Source organism: Erinaceus europaeus, chromosome X (genome assembly GCF_950295315.1).
Source record: "Erinaceus europaeus chromosome X, mEriEur2.1, whole genome shotgun sequence".
In the NCBI taxonomy this organism is placed as follows: Eukaryota; Metazoa; Chordata; class Mammalia; order Eulipotyphla; family Erinaceidae; genus Erinaceus; species Erinaceus europaeus.
This window is the reverse complement of record NC_080185.1, coordinates 5,927,475-5,947,641: the sequence shown is the minus strand read 5'-3', so window position 1 is coordinate 5,947,641 and position 20,167 is coordinate 5,927,475. Positions and strand designations below refer to the sequence as shown.

The 20,167-nt window shown below is 40.6% G+C and overlaps 2 protein-coding genes across 2 annotated transcripts in view; one reads left to right on the top strand and one right to left on the bottom strand.

The window, feature by feature from the left end:
• LOC132532430 (melanoma-associated antigen 10-like) overlaps positions 1-20,167 on the bottom strand; it is a 220,974-nt gene that overhangs the window by 129,941 nt on the left and 70,866 nt on the right. The window lies entirely within an intron of this gene.
• Positions 1-20,167, top strand: part of TMEM185A (transmembrane protein 185A) — a 37,564-nt gene that overhangs the window by 5,668 nt on the left and 11,729 nt on the right. Inside the window, exons 2-3 of the mRNA XM_007530488.3 lie at positions 18,116-18,292; positions 18,796-19,003. Coding sequence (XP_007530550.1) covers positions 18,116-18,292; positions 18,796-19,003 — 385 coding nt within the window. The remainder of the gene's footprint in view (positions 1-18,115; positions 18,293-18,795; positions 19,004-20,167) is intronic.

Genomic DNA, 20,167 nt, shown 5'->3' with positions numbered 1-20,167 from the left:
ACATTACACAGTGCCAACATCTCCTGAAAACAGTATCTGCAGATTACCATCTTAACAAAAACACAGACTCTGTCCCATCAGTGCCCAGTGATGTCAGCACTACTAATGAATAAATAGTGCCTGAGTGCATATACCACCCAAATGTCTGTTGATTTGTTGTTCTAAAAAGAGATAACTTGAAGCCATCTCTAAAAACAACCTCTTGATTATACTGAGCTTATTGTGAATAATAGCTGTAACTTACAGGACACCTACCATGTGCCAGACACAGACTTGGTACCTATATTCATGATCTGAAGTATTTATAACCCTGAAAGTTTGATTTCAGCCTGATTTTGCAGCCGTTGAGAACTGGTAGTGTCCTTACACAAATGCCAAGGGGCCAAGGCAGCATTCACACAAGTCTGTCTCCTGAAATCTGTGCTCCCTCTCGTTGCCACATTGTCTCTCTGGTTTCAGACCCTCCCAATACCTGTGACTCAGTACGTCCAATATACTTAGGTTCCTTCTGTTAGTGACTTGACATTGATTCAGCAAGCCAGACCTTAGAGCCTACACATCTAATGAGTATTATCTTTCAGAGAAGTTGCTTAGGGCAAAGAGAAGGGCATATGCCATTGCTCATACTCCTTGTTATTCATCTGGAACTCCTTTGGAGTCAGATTACAGACCTTACTGGAGAATCAGTCACAGTGCTTTATAACCATACATCATTTCAGAGCCAAAATGGTGCCAGCTAATGTGAGCATACATCTTACTCTTTTTGTCCATTTCCAAATATTGAGTCCAATCTGGATGACAATTTGGTACCATTGAGGATATTCCAAAGAGCAGACTGCTGGCCCTGGAGACTATTCCAAGAGGAAGGTCCCAGAGTTGGTTTGAACAATGAGATCAGATTAGTACATTGCCTCCCAGGGGGGACAATTTAAAGAAGACAACTCTCATTTGAATGTCTGACTTCATTTTTTTAAAATGATCATTCTCATTACTTGATGATCATATGCACTTTTTTTCTTGGCTATGAGCATCTTGAGGACCAGGAAGTTGAGGCATTAAGAAAGTGGGCTGGGAGTTGGGCTATAGCGCAGCAGGTTAAGCGCAGGTGGCGCAAAGCACAAGGACCGGCATAAGGATCCCGGTTCGAACCCCGGCTCCCCACCTGCAGGGGAGTCGCTTCACAGGCGGTGAAGCAGGTCTGCAGGTGTCTATCTTTCTCTCCCCCTCTCTGTCTTCCCCTCCTCTCTCCATTTCTCTCTGTCCTATCCAACAACGACGACAACAACAATAATAACTACAACAATAAAACAACAAGGGCAACAAAAGGGAATAAATAAATAAAATAAAATATTAAAAAAAAAGAAATTGGTCTGAGTAAGTAGGTGTTGGCTACAGACAGATACTCCCGAGAGTCTTTGTAGAAGCGGAGAGAGGTTGAGGTTTGTTGTGGTTCCCTAGGAAGCTGGGAATTGAGTTCCCTGGTGTTGAGCTTGGGGCTTCTGATCACCTTACTTGCTTACAGGTTGTGCTTGAATAAGGTTTCTAGGATTTAAGATGAAAGCCTTGAACTGAACTTTGGAGGTAGGCTCTTCATAACTAATGATTCATGCTTTGTCAGTTGTGGCCTAATGGTGACAAAAATGATTGTGAAATGAAGTGTTATACCTTTTCTCTTTCATAATACTAGTAGCAGCTAAAAAGGGGAAAATCAATCATTCACACAATGCTTTCACCTCTCTCACCTTAATGAAGTGACATATGATATGTGAGCCACCTGATGAGGATCCAGGCTTAGGACGAGTGGCCCACACACTTCTCCGTGGCCTAGGCCCTTTCTAGCCCTCCTTCCAAGTGCTTTGTCTTTATTTGGACTGTGTGCTTTCTTGGGTCTACTGATCCGGTGCTCTTCAACAATTTTCACCTTAATAAACCCAGGTAAAATCACCACTAAGACTTGAAATGTTAGTAAGGTTCTGCACATGTAAGAGACACAGTTCCTTTCACCATGTGGGAGGGTGTCAGCAGCCTGTCATTTGGAGCCATTCTGTGATGACATAGAGGTGCTTTCTCACAGGGTGTGCCAGAGACAGAGATAGACATATACACAGAGTCTGAAGGAGAGGGAGAGGGAGAGGAAACATGCCCATGGGCCTGCTACAGTTTTGAGCCAGCAGCTCTCAGAGAAAACTGGGGTTTCAGAGTCCACTTACACTCCTTTGCTTTGAGGACTTCTGCACTCAGGCATCCCTATGCCAGCACTGTACCCACCCACCCCCTAAGTTCCTTTGTCTCCCACTAAAGTGGAGATAGGGAATTTGAACTGGCATTTCAGAGAGGACACTAGCTTTGTCATCTGGTCCAGGGGACACTAGTGATCATGCACTAGCACCACAGATCAGATGAGAGTGGAACATATCTATTTGAAGGGAGTAACTGGAAAAGGGAAATTCAAGAAGTTGTGAATTTCCAGTGGCTCCTCTATTTGCTGGTTTCTAGAGATCTAATCAAAATCTATTTTATACATGGAACTCCATATGTTTCTTGAGAATTTGCATAAGGTAGTTTAGCCTTTTATTTTTTAAAGATAGAGGCAGAGAGGCTCAGCACCAAAGCCTCATTCAATGTGGTGAATGCCTAGCTTGAACTTGGGTCCTGCATATGGCAAAACAGCATGCTACCCAAGTGAGCTATTTTTGCTGGTCCACATAGTATAGACTTTGAGAAAAACTTTGTGTGTGTGTGTTTTAAAAATGTTATTTATTTGTATTTATTAATTTTCCCTTTTGTTGCCCTTGTTTATCGTTGTTGTTATTGCTGTCATTGTTGTTGGATAGGACAGAGAGAAATGGAGAGAGGAGGGGAAGACAGAGGGGGAGAGAAAGAGAGACACCTGCAGACCTGCTTCATCGCCTGTGAAGCGACTCCCCTGCAGATGGGGAGCTGGGGGCTGGAACCGGGATCCTTATGCTGGTCCTTGTGCTTTGCGCCACGTGCACTTAACCCGCTGCACCACAAGACTCCCTGAGAAAAATATTTTTATGTGTTGTCCGGGAGGTGGTGCAGTGGTGAAACTTTGGACTCTCAAACATGAGGTACTGAGTTTGATCCCCGGCAGCACATGTGCCAGAGTGACATCTGGTTCTTTCTCTCTCCTCCTATCTTTCTCATAAATAAATAAAGAAAAAATAAAACTATTTTTATTACTGTTATTGATATGTCATTTTTGCTTGTTATATCAGGCTTGGAAGTCCCTGTTTCATATGAACTCATCTATTTACTTGCCTTTTCATTGTATTTGGTACAGTTAGGACATTATCCCTATTTCCCCAATTAAAAATGTGGTGGGGGGCAGCAAGATAGGTCACTCGGTAGTGCATTTGCTTTGCCATGCAGGTTCAAGCCTGGCCCCCACTGCATTAGAAGGACTTAAGATGCTGTGATTTCTTTACCCTCTCTCTGCAAGTCTCTGTCTATTTGTTTCTCTCCCTCCCTATCTGATAAATAAAAATCAACCCAGAGTGGTAAAGTCCCAGTGAAAACAAGAAAAATGTCTGTGTAAATTATCTTTTTATAACAAATGACTGATTGAATGTATTATACTTTGTTCATTGCTTTAAAGAAGAGTTGTTACTTTGACTCCTCAGCTCTGGTTTCGTATCTATATTTGTGATTTTAGTTTTTTATTTTATTTATTTATTTATGAGAAAGATAGGAGGAGAGAGAAAGAACGAGACATCACTCTGGCACATGTGCTGCCGGGGATTGAACTTGGGACCTCATGCTTGAGTGTCCAAAGCTTTATCACTGCGCCACCTCCAGGACCACAGTTTTTTATTTTTGTATTTTGGCTTTTAAAATTTTTTTTTTTTAGCCCTCTAAGATAGTGTTTACTATCAGTCATTTCCTTTTTGTCTCCTTTTTCTTTTCTTCTTAGCGTTTATTTAAAGTTTTGGAGTGGATGCATTTTCTCTGAGTTTTGCTTTGGCAATGCTCAGATGTCTTGATGTTTCCAGTTGTATTTTAGAGTCTGTAATAGTGTCCTGTTTTATCTTGTATTACTTGTTTTTTTTTTTTTGTTTGTTTTTTAAGAAAGCTAATACTCATTGAGCATTACCTTTCTGGCACCAGTTCCTGCAAGAAGAGCTTTCTGGTAGTTTTTCATCCTCGCCTCTGCACTGCCTGGTTGAGGTAGTGTTACCTGTATTTTGCTGACTAGGATCTGGAGGCTCACATAAAGTTACCCAAGCCGTTGTTTCATTTCTGTTATTCTGCATAGAAAGTGAACATTGAAAAAGATTACATAGGCCGTTTTCAGTCTGCTATTTTTATGATGGTGAATTGTTTGGAATTTCTCTCTCTCTGGCCTTTACCAATTGTGATCTACCTTGACTACTCTTTATCTAAGCTAATGAAAACTATTTAATAATGCGCATACATGGAAGAGTTCTTGTGGACTGGGAGGTGGAGCAGTGGATAAAGCATTGGACTCTCATCCATGAGGTCTAGAGTTCAGTCCCTGCCAGCACATGTACCAGAGTGATGTCTGGTTCTTTCTCTCCCTCCTCCTATCTTTCTCATTACTAAATACATTAAAGAGAGAGAGAGAGTTCAGTTAAATGTTCCTAGATTAACATGGGAGAAGAGACCGTGTATACTCGCAAAAGAATAATTTCTATGCTTGAGAGATAACATGATGGTTGTGCATTAAGACTTTCTTTTCAGGGAGTCAGGCAGTAGCACAACGGGTTAAGTGCACATGGCGCAAAGCACAAGGACCGGTAGAAGGATCCCTGTTCGTGCTCCTGGCTCCCCACCTGCAGGGGAGTCACTTCACAGGCAGTGAAGCAGGTCTGCGGGTGTCATCTTTCTCTCCCCCTTTCTGTCTTCCCTCCTCTCTCCATTTCTCTCTGTCCTATCCAACAACAACAGTAATAACTACAACAATAAAAAACAACAAGGGCTTTTGAGAGAGTCCGCATATCAAATACACAGCCTATATAACCCACCCTACTAGGGAAAGAGAGAGGCAGACTGGGAGTATGGACCGACCAGTCAACGTCCATGTTCAGCGGGGAAGCAATTCCAGAAGCCAGACCTCCCACCTTCTGCAACCCACAATGACCCTGGGTCCATGCTCCCAGAGGGCTAGAGAATGGGAAAGCTATCGGGGGAGGGGGTGGGATATGGAGATTGGGTGGTGGGAATTGTGTGGAGTTGTACCCCTCCTACCCTATGGTTTTGTTAATTTATCCTTTCTTAAAGAAAAAATAAATTAGAAAAAAACAAGGGCAGCAAAAGGGAATAAATAAATAAACATTTTTTAAAAATTTAAAAAAAAACCCTTTCTTTTCAGAGGTTCCCAGATCCCAGGTTCAATCCTAGCACCACCATAAACAAGAGCTGAGTAGTACTTTGGTAAAAGAAAAAAGAAAAAAAGAATTTCTGTGGCTCTTTTGCTCACAAAATCTTCAATGACTTCCTATTGTGTATTATTTAATTCTGAGGACTTCACCCTACTGTCCAGCTTCTCCTACCTCCTTTCAACCTTGTCTTTCCCTTACTTTTTCCAGTGACTTTCTTTTGTCTCCTCCTCCCTATAAGATTATCTCTGAATGTGATTTCACAAGTTCAAGTTTCATGGGGCTCAAAAGGCTGTCTCATACTTTACTTTTTGTGTTGCTGGGGCCCTACTCTGGGCTGATTTTTTTCAGATAGATAGGCAAGCAGGCAGGCAGGCAGGCAGGCAGGCAGAGAGTCAGACAAGGAGGGAGAGGTACCAGAGTACCAGCACTTTCCCCAATGCCCTCCAAGTCCTGTGTGTTGTTGCTGGGACTCCAAGCCCATAGCAAGCCTGGGACCTACCTGGTGGGTTATCTCTCCAGTCTTGTCTGGCACTCAAAGCACCTTTAACCTTTCCCTGAACTTCTCTGTCTCTAACCTGCTGTCCATATCCCCCAGCCTCCCCAGCTCTCTGAGGGAGGTTTCTTCAACTGGGCACCTCAGATCTGCTTGTTAATAGTGCACAGACACTTTCTCACCTTTTTATATCCTACATACTGCAGGCACTCAGTTTTTAATCCATTTGAAATTAGATCTGAATTTATTGTTTATTGATACCCAATGATCTCTTTTACTTTATTCCTCGAAAAAGGTGCACATGTGTAAGAAAGCATTTTATTGCTGCTACTTGTTTTTCATAGTATAACTATTTTTTTTTTATGTATTCCATGGTTCATTTCCAGAGTTTCCTTCAGAATGTCATCTACTTTATCAGCCACAGTTTAATGGAAACATGCAGAAGTCCACAGTCACAATAGCTCTATATATTCTTAAAAGGAAAAATGGTCAGATTATTTCCTTTTCCAGGAACCATGTCTTAGGTTTTTGTTATTTAGACTATCCTTATTAGTCCTTTTTTAATATTTTAATACTTTTGGCATTGAAATACAATTTATCAAAGTGTTATGGTATTAAATGTGTTCTTACCTAGATAATGATAAACATTTGCTGCTTCCTTTTCTTCTAATTAATTTGATTATCCTTCCTCCTCCTCCTTCTCCTCCTGTTTGTCCTGCTTCTACTTGTTTTCCTCCTTCACCAGTGCTCTGCTTAGCTCTGGCTTAAAGTGGTGCTGGGGACTGAACTTGGGACCTTTGGTGCTTCAGGTATGAAAGTCTTTTTGTATAGCTGTTACACTATCTCTCCAGCCCAAGTTTTCACGTCTTATGTCAGTAGGCTGGTGGTAATTTTGCATGTCAGCACTAAGGACATTTCATCCGATTAATATTTTTTAACCTCAGGAAGGATGTTGTGTATTATTATTTTCCTCTTGTAAGTTATCTTATTTCTTTTTTACTCATTTTTGTCTTTTTATGCAATAGGACCAGGACTCTTTATTTTTCTATAACTTATATGAAAAGTCATAAAATAATCATCTTTCCAACCTTAAAACATTTTTGGTCATTCTGTTTTCACTTTTTTTTTCCTTTTTAGACAGCAGCAGAGACACAGAGCGAGAGAAAGTAGTGAAAGAGACCGCAGCCCCGAAGCTTCATTCGTGTGGTGGTTGGGGCTAGGCTTGAACCTGGGTCAAATACATTCTTAACTAATCTTACAAATAAGAAAAATCTCATTTAGGGAGAATAACAAATGCAGTTTATACAATTTACTCTTCCCCATATCATCAATTTTTTGCTTATAGTCTGAAATTCCCTAAAATTATCTACCTCTATTATGTATAATGTGGAGGTATGGATTACCATGAATATAATCTTAGTGCTCTGCGATCCTATATAAGAAATGTGGATGTGTGGAAAAATCTAGATGCAAGTGTATGTGTACTTCTATAGCTGACTACCAAATGGGTTCACTTATCTGTGGGATCTAGAGAACTGATATGCATGAACTTATAAAAAAGACAAAAGAAAAGAGCAAACAGTGATTCTAAGACTTTGTGAGAACTCTCTGGTGGTTATCTGTGAGAGCTGATAGGGTGGAGACACAGAATTTTGGTGGACGTGGTATAGAAATTATATACTGTAATATTACAATATTTTTTGTCTTTTTTTTGCCTCCAGGGTTATTGTCAGGGATCTGTGCCTATACCATGAATCCACTGCTCCCGGAGGCTAATTTTTTCACCTTTTGTTGCCCTTGTTTTTTTTTTAATTGTTCTTGTCATTATTATTATTGTTGTTGTTATTGATGTCATTTTTGTTGAGTAGGACAGAGAGAAATGGAGAGAGATGGGGAAGATAGAGAGGGGGAGAGAAAAATAGACACCTGCAGACCTGCTTCACTGCTGGTGAAACAACCTCCTGAAGGTGGGGAGCCGGGGGCTCAAACTAGGATCCTTATGCCATCCTTGAGCTTCTCACTATGTGCGCTCACCCCACTGCACTACTGCCCAACCCCCATAATCTTACAATCTTATAATCCAGTATTAGTCACAAATGAAAAATGAAGACAAAAAATTAAACAAATCTTCCTTCCAAAAAAGAGATCTACCTCTATAATCTGATTTTCTTAAGTCCTGTGTTAATCATTATCTTTACATATGTTAATGATCTAATTAATTTTTTAATGTTCTGTTTTCCAGCCTGTTTCTGTTAGTGATTCATGCAGCCCTAGGCTTTGGTGGAAGATTGGTCGTGATTTTCTAGTCTTTTCGCTACTCTCCTATGCTTTCTTCTCAGCTGGCTGCTTTACTGGCTGTGATCACTCGTCTCTGCTATTTTGTAGCCCTCTTCCCCTCCAAGCTGTTTCTTCTCCAGAGCATAGGGTTTCTTACCTAACATCTCTCAGTATTAGCTCAGTCTTCCTTTGTAACAGCAATTAAAAGCCTCCCCTTGGCTTTGAGTAGTAATAATCATACTTAACATTATGTAGTGCAGCCCTTAGGGAACTTTTCCACAGGCATCCCCTGGTCCGCCTAGGGAATCACTGTAGGCATCTTTGAGGTTGAAATTATTGTCATAATGCTATCACCTTATAGGGGGATGGGAGCTTTCATCAGGCTGACATTTGCACTGATGTTACAAAACCCAGGGGTGGTCACCTGCTGGTTCCAGAGCACCAAGCTATTCTAGTGGTCTGTGCCAGAGTAGACCCTTCATCACCAAGTTTAAGTGCAGCTAAGCCACAAAGAAAAGGATGAATATGGGATGAACTCATTCATGGACAAAAATTGAGAAAGAAGAACAGAAGGGGAAACACAAAGTAGAACTTTGGGGGGGGGTGGGGTTCAGGCCCTACACCATGATAGTAGAGGAAGACGTAGCCTGGGAATGAGAGTGTTTTGCAGAACATTGAGAAATGTTACATATGTATCAACAACTGTATTTCCTGTAAACCATTAATCCCCCAATAAAAATAAATTAATAGTAAAAGTTAATTAATTGAATTGAATTAAAGAAAAAATGTGTTACTGAAATAGTATTCCTTTATAAAAAGTGGAAAGGAATTTTAAAAAATTAGATTCTAGGAGGCTGGGCCATGGCACAATCAATGAGCTTATAAATTCTCATGTACAAACAACCAGCTTTGAGCCCCCACTCCCCACCACTCTCAATTTTCCTCTGTCCTATCAAATAAAATTAAAAAAAAACAAAGAAAAAAAAAACAGAAATATTGGCTGCCAGGAGCAGTGGATTCATAGTGCAGGCACCAAGCCCCAGTAATAAGCCTTGTGGCAATTAAGAAAAAGAACAAAAGAAAGGAAGGAAGGAAGGGAGAAAGAAAAAGCAAGGGGAGAGGGTAGGGAGGAAGAGAAGGAAAGAAGGAAGGGAAGATTCTGATGTAGTAGCTAAAAAAAGAATGCCCTCAATAAAGCAGGAGTCTCCAGTACTTTTTAACCTAGGTCAGTAGTCAGGAAGGAAAGAGAGCCCCTCCTCTGTGGACTGATGTACTGTGGTAGATTGATTCCAGGAAAGACACGTGTGGGTGTTACGGAACATCTTTTTATCAGAAAGCATGGACAATGGGCAAGACTGGCTGTTTGCACTAGAGCCCTTGGCAGATGTCTGCTTGATCATAGACATGAATGTGTCCCTTCAGGGAAAACAACCAATGGTGCTTTTTTTTTTTTTTTTTTTTTTTTTTTTGCAGATGGGGACTTTTGAGCTTTCAAAGGAAATTTATAACTTTGGCAAGCTGTCTGCCACTATGAAGTCAGCAGTCTCCCTACATCTGAAAAAAATCTGACAAGGTGGAGATCGATGCTAACTAAGGCGATTTTTTTTTTTTTGGCCACTGTAGCTTGAAATGAAGTGTAAAGATCTTCATTATTCAGTGAGGCAGTATTTTCCAATTGACCTATATGTCATTGCACAAGCCGGCAGAGATAAACAATACATTAAATGTGCAGAGAGACCAGTGGATTCCAATGTCGGGGACTACAGAAAGTTCATTGACAGGGCTTCAGAGTCCACATCAGTGTTAGCCCTCAGGAATCCACCATGTACTACCTTTTAGTGCCCTCTCTAAGAAGAGTATCACCCTTAAAGAGCTAGCAGAATGCTCAGTTTCGTCTCACAGCATGCATCTGGGACCAGAACGTCTTCACAGGCTTGAACCACAACAATTTATTTAAAAGAATGAGTTCAGAGGGAGATATTAGAATCCAGATGTCTACTGGAGGCCAGACAATAAGAAGAAATGTGGGCCAAAGAGATAGCTCAGTGAGTAGGGTGAGTGCCTTGCCATGCACAAGACTCAATCTCAAGCCCCACATTGGAGGTGCCCATGGCACCAACAGAAGCCTACGTGCTATAGGTCTCCCTTCCTCTGTTTCTGTCACTGAATGGAGAGCAGCCTGAAAAATGGTAAAACCATGTATGCATGGGGCTCCAGCTTAAGAAAATAAAGTGAACCTCAGGAACAAACAAACGAACAAAAACTGCTATATTCCATCTCTAAGCTCAAATGTCTTTTTTTAATGCAAGTTTCTACCTTCTAGCAATAATTCAATTTCATTGCTTGGAGAATTACTTTCTTTTTTAAAATTTCTTTATTAGAGAATTAATGTTTTACATTTGACAGTAAAAACAATAGTTTGTACATGCATAACATTTCCCAGTTTTCCATATAACAATACAGCCTCCACTAGGTCCTCTGTCATCCTTTTTGGACCTATATTCTCCCCCCACCCACCCACCCCAGAGTCTTTTACTCGAATGTCCTTAATGTTAAGAAATGTCTTTATTGATGAAAAAGAGCAAGGAAAGATAATCAGAGCATCACTCTGGCACATGCAGTGCCTGGAATCAAATTCAGGACCTCATGCTTGAGAGTCCAGCACTTTATTGTGCCAACTTTAGGGCCACAATATCCTAAATTTTGGTACACTATAACAGTCACCTTAATGAAGTAGAGTTCTTACCAAATAAAAAATGAAAGAATAAAAACCATAATATATGCAAATAATAGTGAGTCTGTCATTGCTGTTTGCAGCTACGTATTTTTAAAATTTAAAAATTTAAAGTTTAAAAATGGCTGTAGTAAATATCATTAGGTACAACTCATACAGACAGAGTTCTTTTGGTCTTCAGTGTTTTTTCAGAGTGTAAATGAGTCCTGGAACTAAACACTGTTGAGAACCACTGATTTAGTGTCTTACACAAAACACATTTCATATCCATGACCTTGGGTTCGTTACCGCCTTATGAAGGACACATCACCAACTTTTATGATGTGCATACGGCCTCAGCCAAGGGCCACATGTGTGCACATACATTCATATTCCCCTTAGCAGCCCCTGCTAATCTGATGGTCCTCCCACCCGGAGCTTCACTTGTGAGTTGCATGTTGTTAAATGTTCTAGTACCTCATAATTTCCCTTCTTTTCTTTTCAAATGACATTTCTTACATTTTTTTCATAACATAAAAAGCTGTATGCCTTGCAGAAAAAAATCATTAGTTGTGAGTAAAAGACTGTTGAGTATTCTTCATCCTCCCTGCTGGGGATCACTGTGAACCCCTCAGCATATGCCCGCCTCTGTGCTTTTCCAAGTCTGTTGACTTGCCACAGTAGTACTATATAGTCCTCAGTTAAGCAGACTTTGGAGTTCAGTGGATCTTAGCTTGAATCCTGACTCAGTGAGCTCCTGGTTTTGGACAAGTTATTTAACATCTAAACCTTCTTTCTTCTACTGTAAGATGAGAATAGTGAAACTGACACTTAGGAAAGATAGTGCCTGGGCTAACTTCACAGTGCTTGGTATTTTACCAAATCTCAGTAAACACAACTGTTGACATTGTGTGTGTGTGTGTGTGTGTGTGTGTGTGTGTGTGTGTGTGTGTGTGTGTGTGTGTGTATAGATAGAATAATGAATATACCAGGCTTGTTGATGTGTATCAGGGACACTACCCTGGTACCTTGTCACACTCAACTTCTTCACCAGCGCAGTGGAAATCACAGTGATCTCTTTTCTGTTTATCTCCTTTGGCCTTTTTCACAACATCAGATCAGTGGAGTTGTGCAGTGTGCAATGTTTCCAAAACGTTTGATTTCTTTTACTTAACATAGCGTGTTTCTGGTCGTTCAAGTCATGAGTACCTAGCCTGCTCCTTTTATTGCTCATTAGCATTCCCTCTAATGGCTGTACCATAGCTGGGATAACCATTTACCAGTTTATAAATAAATACTTAGGTTGTTTCCCATGCCAGTGACAATAAAGTTGCTTGGAACCCGGAGAAACAAGTCTGTGTGAACATGCATGATTTACATGAAACTACAATTTGTTTCTTTAAAAGATATTAGGTAGCATTTGAAAAAATATGTTTCTCTTCATATGCAATTTGAGAATTTCTTTCAGGAAAATGTACTGTCATAAAGTGTTCAAAATATCCCCATCTGATCCCTGCAGTGTCTATAGAATTGGTAGCAGTGCCTTTTTTTTTTTTCATTTCTGATGGTGATTATTTGAGTCTGCAATTCTTCCTGATCAGTCTGCTTGTCATTTTATCAATTTTCTTGATCTTTTTGAAGAACCTTGAGTTTTCTTGACTTTTTGTTTTTTACTTCAACTGCATTTCATTGATTTCTGTGCTGCTATTTGTGATCTCCCTCCTCCTATTTATATATTAACCATTTCTTTTCATACCAGAGTACTGTTCAGCTCAGGTTTATGGTAGTGTTGGGGATTGAATCTCAAATCTTCAATACCTCAGGCAGGAACATCATTTTATATTTTTTATTTTTTAAATTATATTAAATTTTTGAATAGAGACAGAGAGAAATTGAGAGGGGAGGAGGAAGGAGAGAAGAAGAAAGACAGAGAGACTCATGTAGCCCTGCTTCACCACTTCTGAAGCTTTATTCCTGTAAGTAGGGACCAGGGGTTGAACCTGGGTCATTGAGTACTGTACTGTGTGTGCTTAACCACAAGAACCACCACTGGACCCCTTTTTATATTTAAATATATATATACATATTGTATAGAGACAGAGAAGTTGAGAGAGGGAAGAGGTAGAGGGGGAAAGATAAGACAGACAGTAAACATCTTTTTACATGATCAGTATTCTGTATCCCCACCCCCTCCTGTTTACTTTAAAGCATTACCCTTCTGTCCCTAGTTGTTTAACATGATTTCTGGGTCATTGACTTGAGATCTTCTTTTCTCTTATAAGCACTGAAAGCTATAAATTTTCTCTAAGCATTGTTTTAGTTGGCACCCACACATTGCCATGCGTGCTGGTTTTACTTTTATTTAATCTTGAAATTTATTTTTCTTTCACTCCAAGATATTTAAAAGTGTGGTGTTTAGGCTTCAAGTACTTGAGAAATTACCAGTAATTTTTCTTGAAAATTTTAGTTACGTTCACTGTGCTTAGAGACTTAGTTTGAATGATTTCAGTGCTTTTACATTTCTTTTAAATTTTTACCTTATTATCGTACTTTTCTTTTATTGGGGGATTAATGGTTTACATTCAACAGTAAAATATAATAGTTTGTACATGCATAAAATTTCCTAGTTTTCCACATAACAATCCAACCCCACCTAAGTCCTCCTCTGCCATCATGTTTTCAGATCAGAACTGTCCCCCCCCACACACACCCAGAGTCTTTGCATTTGCGTTGTTATCAGTAGCATAGTCTTTCAATAGTGTAGGCTTCACCTACCATCCTGCTGCAGCCAAGGAACTCTCTCCAGTTAGTACCCTGGGGCAGCAAAACAATCTTGAGGAGAAAGAACAGAACTGAAGGCATTCCACTCCCAGATCTCAAATTGTATTACAGGGAGAATGTAATCCAAACTGCTTGGTACCGGAACATAAATAGACACACTGACCAGTGGAATAGAATTGACAACCCAGAAGTAAACCCCCACATCTATGAGCATCTAATCTTTGACAACGGTGCCTAGACTATTAAATGGGGAAAGGAGAGTCTCTTCAACAAATGGTACTGGAAAAATTGATTTGAAACCTGCAGAAGAATGAAACTGAAACACTGTATTTCGCCAAATACAAAAGTAACTTCCAAGTGGATCAAGGACTTGGATGTTAGACCAGAAACCATCAGATACTTAGAGGGAAATATTGGCAGTACTCTTTTCCACATAAATTTTAAAGACATCTTCAATGAAACAAATACAGTTACAAAGAAGACTAAGGCAAGAATAAACTAATGGGACTACATCAAATTAAAAAGCTTCTGCACAGCAAAAGAAACCACTGCCCAAACAAAGAGACCCCTCACAGAATGGGAGAAGATCATTATATACCATACATCAGTCAAGAGTTTAATAACCAAAATATATAAAGAGCTCACCAAACTCAACAACAAGAAAACAAATGACCCGTCGAAAAATGGGGAGAGGGCATGGACTGAATATTCACCACAGAATGGATCTGAAAGGCTGAGAAACATATGAAAAAAATGCTCCAAGTCACTGATTGTCAGAGAAATGCAAATAAAGACAACAATGAGATACCATTTCATTCCTGTGAGAATGTCATCCACTGGAAAAGATAGCAGCAACAAATACTGGAGAGCTTGTGGGGACAAAGGAACCTTCCTGCACTGCTGGTGGGAATGTAAATTGGTCCAACCTCTGTGGAAGGCAGTCTGGAGAAATCTTAGAAGTCTATGACCCTGCAATTCCTCTCCTGGGGATATATCCTAAGGAACCAAACACACCCATCCAAAAATATTTGTGTATACCTATGCTCATAGCAGAACAATCTGGAAGCAATCCAGGTGTCCAACAACAGATTGAGTGACTGAGCAAGTTGTGGTATGTATACACAATGGAATACTACTCAGATATTAAAAAATGGTGATTTCACTGTTTTCAGTCCATCTTGGATGGAGCTTGAAGAAATCATGTTACGTGAAATAAGTCAGAAATGGATAAATATAGGATGATCTCACTCACAGGCAGAAGTTGAAAAGCAAGATCAGAAGAGAAACACTAAGCAGAACATGAAATGGAGTTGGTGTAGTGCACTAAATTAAAAGACACTGAAGTGGGTGGCAGGGAAGGTTTGGGTCCTAGACCATGATGGCAGAGGACGTAGTGGGAGTTGTATTGTTATGTGGATGTTATGCATGTACAAACTGTTGTATTTAATGTCCTTTGCTTCCTTTCTTTATGCCATCACCATCCTTCACTGCTTGTTTTCTGTGTCTGGAAACCCTTCTTTTAGGGTCCTGTAGTGGCGCTCCCAGTTGAGCACACACATTACCGTGTGCAAGAACCTAGGGTCAACTCCCTGCAGGAGTAAGCTTCATGAGCAGTGAAGCAGGGCTATAGGTGTCTCTCTGTCTCTCCCTTTCCCTCCCCCCCGTGTGTGTGTGTGTGTGTGTGTGTGTGTGTGTGTGTGTGTGTGTCTGTCTCTCTCTCTCTCTCTCCTTCCCTCCCTCCTTCCTCCCCTCACCATTTCTCACTGTGAATCTAGTAACAAGGAACCCATGGCCGCTAGAAGTGGTGGATTCACAGTGCAGGTCCTGAGCCCTAGAGATAGTTGTAGTGGAAATAAAAGAAAGAAAGAAGTGGGAGTGGAAAGGAAGGAAGTTTTTGTTTTGTGGGCCTTTCCCAGTTTTATGTTAAAGGTGGGAAAATACCATTTTCTCTTATTACATCAAAGCTGGGATTAGAAAGCCTCAAAAAAAGAACTTCTGGTTTATATATTAAGACCATTCTCTTCAGGAAGTTCCTTTTCTGTGACTTGTGATTTAGTAAGGCATGAAAAGCATAGTGCACATGCTCAAATGTTACTGTAAATGGACATAACTGGTGGCTGCCTTTTAACAAGTAGAATCAAACAGTTGGCCAGTGACAGAATTGATCATTTCCTGAACAGGTACACTTATTCCAGTCACCATACTGTGGTATGGCTAGTTCCAACTACTTGGTGTGCCTCTTCATACCCTGTCCACGTAGAGCTGTCCATGTAACCAGAGACAACTGCTAAGTCATCACCTCTCTGCTTCCCAGACCACAGAGCAAAGCCACACTTCATATTCTATACTCACATTACACTCTGCTCACAGTGCCATCATGGTGCACATTACCCTGTAGTAGAAACATATGTTTCTGTGTCAATTCTCATCTCCCAGGAATTCCGGGAAAGGCAGGTTGTCCTTTCAGTCCTTTGTATCCTACTCTTACCCTGAACACAGTCGTTCTGCTATATAAAGCATGTAACTGGACAGTAATTCAGTCACTCTTTTCATATGCTGAAAAATAATGCTCTTATTGTCCCCCTTTAATTTCATTGTCTCTCATTTGTAAAAGTGAATCTTATTGTCTATAAAAATTTTATTAGTGATTTAATAATGATTAACAAGATTGTGGGATAAGAGGGATAGAATTCCATACAGTTCCCTCCACCAGAGTACAATATTCGATCCCCTACATTGGAAGGTTCCCTATTCTTAATCCTCTAGTAATATGGATCAAAGATAATTTTGGGGAGCAGAAGGTGGAAGATCTGGATTCTGTAATTGCTTCTCCACTGGAAATGGACATTGCCAGGTTGATCCATATCCCCAGCATGTTTCTCTTTTTCCCTAATGTGTTAGGGTTCTGGTTAGGTGGGGATCCAGGACACTTTGGTGAGGTCTTCTGCCCAGGGAAGTCAGATTGGCGTCATGGTAGCACCTGCAACGTGGCTGAAAAGCATTAAGATATAAAGCAGAACAAATTGTTTAATAAGAAGAAACCTAAAGTTAAGAGTATAATAGATGTGATTTGGTGTATTCATGCTGAAAGAAGATAGAAAGTCTATTTTAGGTATAATCCATGGGGCCCTTGACTTTACTAATTTTTAAAAATTTTTTATATTTATTTTCCTTTTTGTTGCCCTTGTTTTTTTATTGTTGTAGTTATTATTGTTGTTATTGATGTCATCATTGTTATATAGGACAGACAGAATGGAGAGAGATGGGGAAGAGAAAGATAGACATCTTCAGATCTGTTTTACTGCCTGTGAAGCTACTCCCCTGCAGGTGGGAAGCCAGGGGCTCGAACCAGGATCCTTACCCCGTCCTTGTGCTTTGCACCACGTGCGCTTAACCCACTGTGCTACTGCCCGACTCCTGAATTTACTATTTTTTTTTTTTTATAAAAAGGAAACATTGACAAAACCATAGGATAAGAGTGGTATAACTTCACATAATTCCCACCACCAGACTTCTATATCCCTGATAGCTTTCCTATTCTTTAACCCTCTGGGAGTATGGACCCAAGATCATTGTGGGATGCAGAAGGTTGAAGGTCTGGCTTCTGTAATTGCTTCCCCACTGAACATGGGTGTTGACAGGTTGATCCCAGCCTGTCTTTCTTTTTCCCTAGTGGGGAAGGGCTGTGGGGAAGTGGAGCTCCAGGACACATTGGTGGGGTTGTCTGTCCAGGGAAGTCTGGTCGCATCCTGTTAGCATCTGGGAACCTGGTGGCTGAAAAGAGAGTTAACCTACAAAGCCAAACAAATTGTTGAACAATCATGGACCTAAAGGCTGAAATAGTGCAGATGAAGTGTTGGGGGATCCTCCATTTTGTAGATAGCTAGTAGGCATATTTTAGTTATATTTCAATGGGCCTGTAGTGTTTTGTTTGTTTGTTTGTTTGTTTTTGCCTGAGCCTGAAATCTGATATGCAGATGGATCCAAGTTATTGTCTGGGGAGATGATGTCATGGCTGGAAAAAGGACCAGAAAGCTGGATCAGGGAAGAGAGTAGCTCCCTAATATGGGAAAGGGTTATAAATATTGTTGACTGTAAACCCCATCAATTTGATGTGATCTGGGGCCCATAATTAGCTTAGGAGCCTGTGTGATCTCTGCATCCCTGTAGATCTGAGCTCACATTCTGTGGTCATGAGTAGGAACAATCCATGCTGCCCCAATATCAGGACCCATCTCTCTCAGGTGTAGCATAGAGTATGTTGTCCACCCTCCCTTCAGAGGATGGAACATTATCCACCACTGTTGATCCAAATTGAGGGCAAGGACTTTACTCATATTTACCCAAGCATGACAGCTAATATGCAGGTGGGTTAAAAGTATTGTGTGGAAAGATAGTGTCAGAGTTGAGAACAGGACTAAAAACCTGGCTCAGGGAAGAAAGTAGCTCCCAAATATGGGGGGAATAATCATTGTTCTTCTCTCCTAGTAAATTTCTCATCTATGCCTGTCTGCTGCTCTTCTCTGTGTTGCTGGCCCTTCGTCTGGATGGCATCATTCAGTGGAGCTACTGGGCTGTCTTTGCTCCAATATGGCTGTGGAAGTTAATGGTTATCATTGGAGCCTCAATTGGAACTGGAGTTTGGGCACGCAATCCTCAGTATCGGTAATACTGCTTTATAAATCTAGTGCTTTCTTGCTTTCTGCCTTTCTTCATGGATACCTCAGCTGCTCCAAGTTTCTGGAGTTCCCTCACTCAGATGCTTCTCAGCCCTGCATGTTTTCCTCTCATCCTTATAGAGCAGAACTTAAAGAAGGAAAAGGAGTTCTGATGGTGGGAATTCTGTGGAGTTGTACTTATTCTATAGTTTTGTCTGTGTTTCCTTTTTATAAGTAAATAAATAAATAAAGCTGAGAATACTCTTATTCTTACACAGTTAAAACTTTTAAGTATGAATTGCTTATAACATTCCTTTCTTGTAGGGTAGTTGTTCTTGATGTTTGAAAAATCATCTTACTAAATTTAAGCTAGCTTTCTACCTGGCTCTCCTTTATTTTTTTGTGATATTTTCAAACACAGTTCAGAACATAAGATAACTTGATGTTTGCCCTGCTTACTTTTCATGGAGCTTTAAACCGAGAATCTGTTTGTCCCGCTGTCATTTTCAGAGCAGAAGGAGAAACATGCGTGGAGTTCAAAGCCATGTTAATTGCGGTGGGCATCCACCTGCTTCTGCTGATGTTCGAAGTCCTGGTTTGTGACAGGATCGAGAGAGGAAGCCACTTCTGGCTCCTGGTCTTCATGCCACTCTTCTTCGTGTCCCCAGTGTCTGTGGCAGCTTGTGTCTGGGGCTTTCGACATGACAGGTCACTGGAGGTGAGATGCTGACTATGTAAAAGTGCTTCAAAAAGTAAATGCTTTGGGGGTAGTTACTCTAGTGTAATTTTTGTACTTGGCTAGAAAGAGATTGATCATTCACTATAGATTATGATATATAAGGAAACAAAAGACTGGAAATAGCATTTTTTTTTAACTTAAGAGACTGGTTTCCCCACCAGACCTTCAGACTTCTTCCAACTTCACATCCTATCTGTCCACCTATAGAGCTATATACAGATACAAGGAGACTTTTAAAAATATATTTATAAAATGGAAATATTAACAAGACTATAGGATAAGAGAGGTACACTTCCACACAGTGCCCACCCCAGAGCTCCATATCCAACTCCCTCCCTTAATAACTTCCCTGTTCTTTATCTCTCTGGGAGTATGGACCCAACATCATTGTGGGCTGCAGAAGGTGGAAGGTCTGGCTTCTGTAATTGCTTCCCCGCTGAACATGACTGTTGGCAGGTCGATCCATACTCCCAGCCTGTCTCTCTCTTTCCCTAGTGGGCCAGGGATCTGGGTAGGTGAGGCTCCAGGACACATTGGTGGGGTCGTGTGCCCAGGGAAGTCCAGTTGGCATCATGGTAGCATCGGAACCTGGTGGCTGAAAATATAAAGCAGAAAAAATTGTTGACTAATCATGAACATAAAGGTAAGAATATTGCAGATGAAGATTTGGGGTCTCCATTTTGGAAAAAGCTAGTAGGTCTATTTTAGGTCTATTTCAGAGGGCCTATAACTTTACTAGTTTTTGCTTGTGCCTGACATCTAATATGCAGGTGGACCCAGGTTATTGTCTGGTGAGATGATGTCATGGCTGGAAAAGCTAGAAAGCTGGATAAGGGAAGAGAGTAGCTCCCAAATATGGGGAAAGTATATACATATTATTAACTGTAAACCCCACAGGTTTGATCAGGGGCCCATATTCAGCATAGGAGCCTATGTAACCTATGCATCCCTGTAGGTCTGGGTTCACATTTTGTGGTCACAGCTAGGAACATTCCAGACTGCACTAACTTTGGGACCCATCTTCCTCGGTAGTAGGTAGAGTATGTTGTCTAACCTCCCTTCAGAGAATGGAACATTCCCTATCATTATTGATCCACATTGAGGGCAAGGTCCTATATAGCAGGAGGCTTTTTTTTAAGGAGC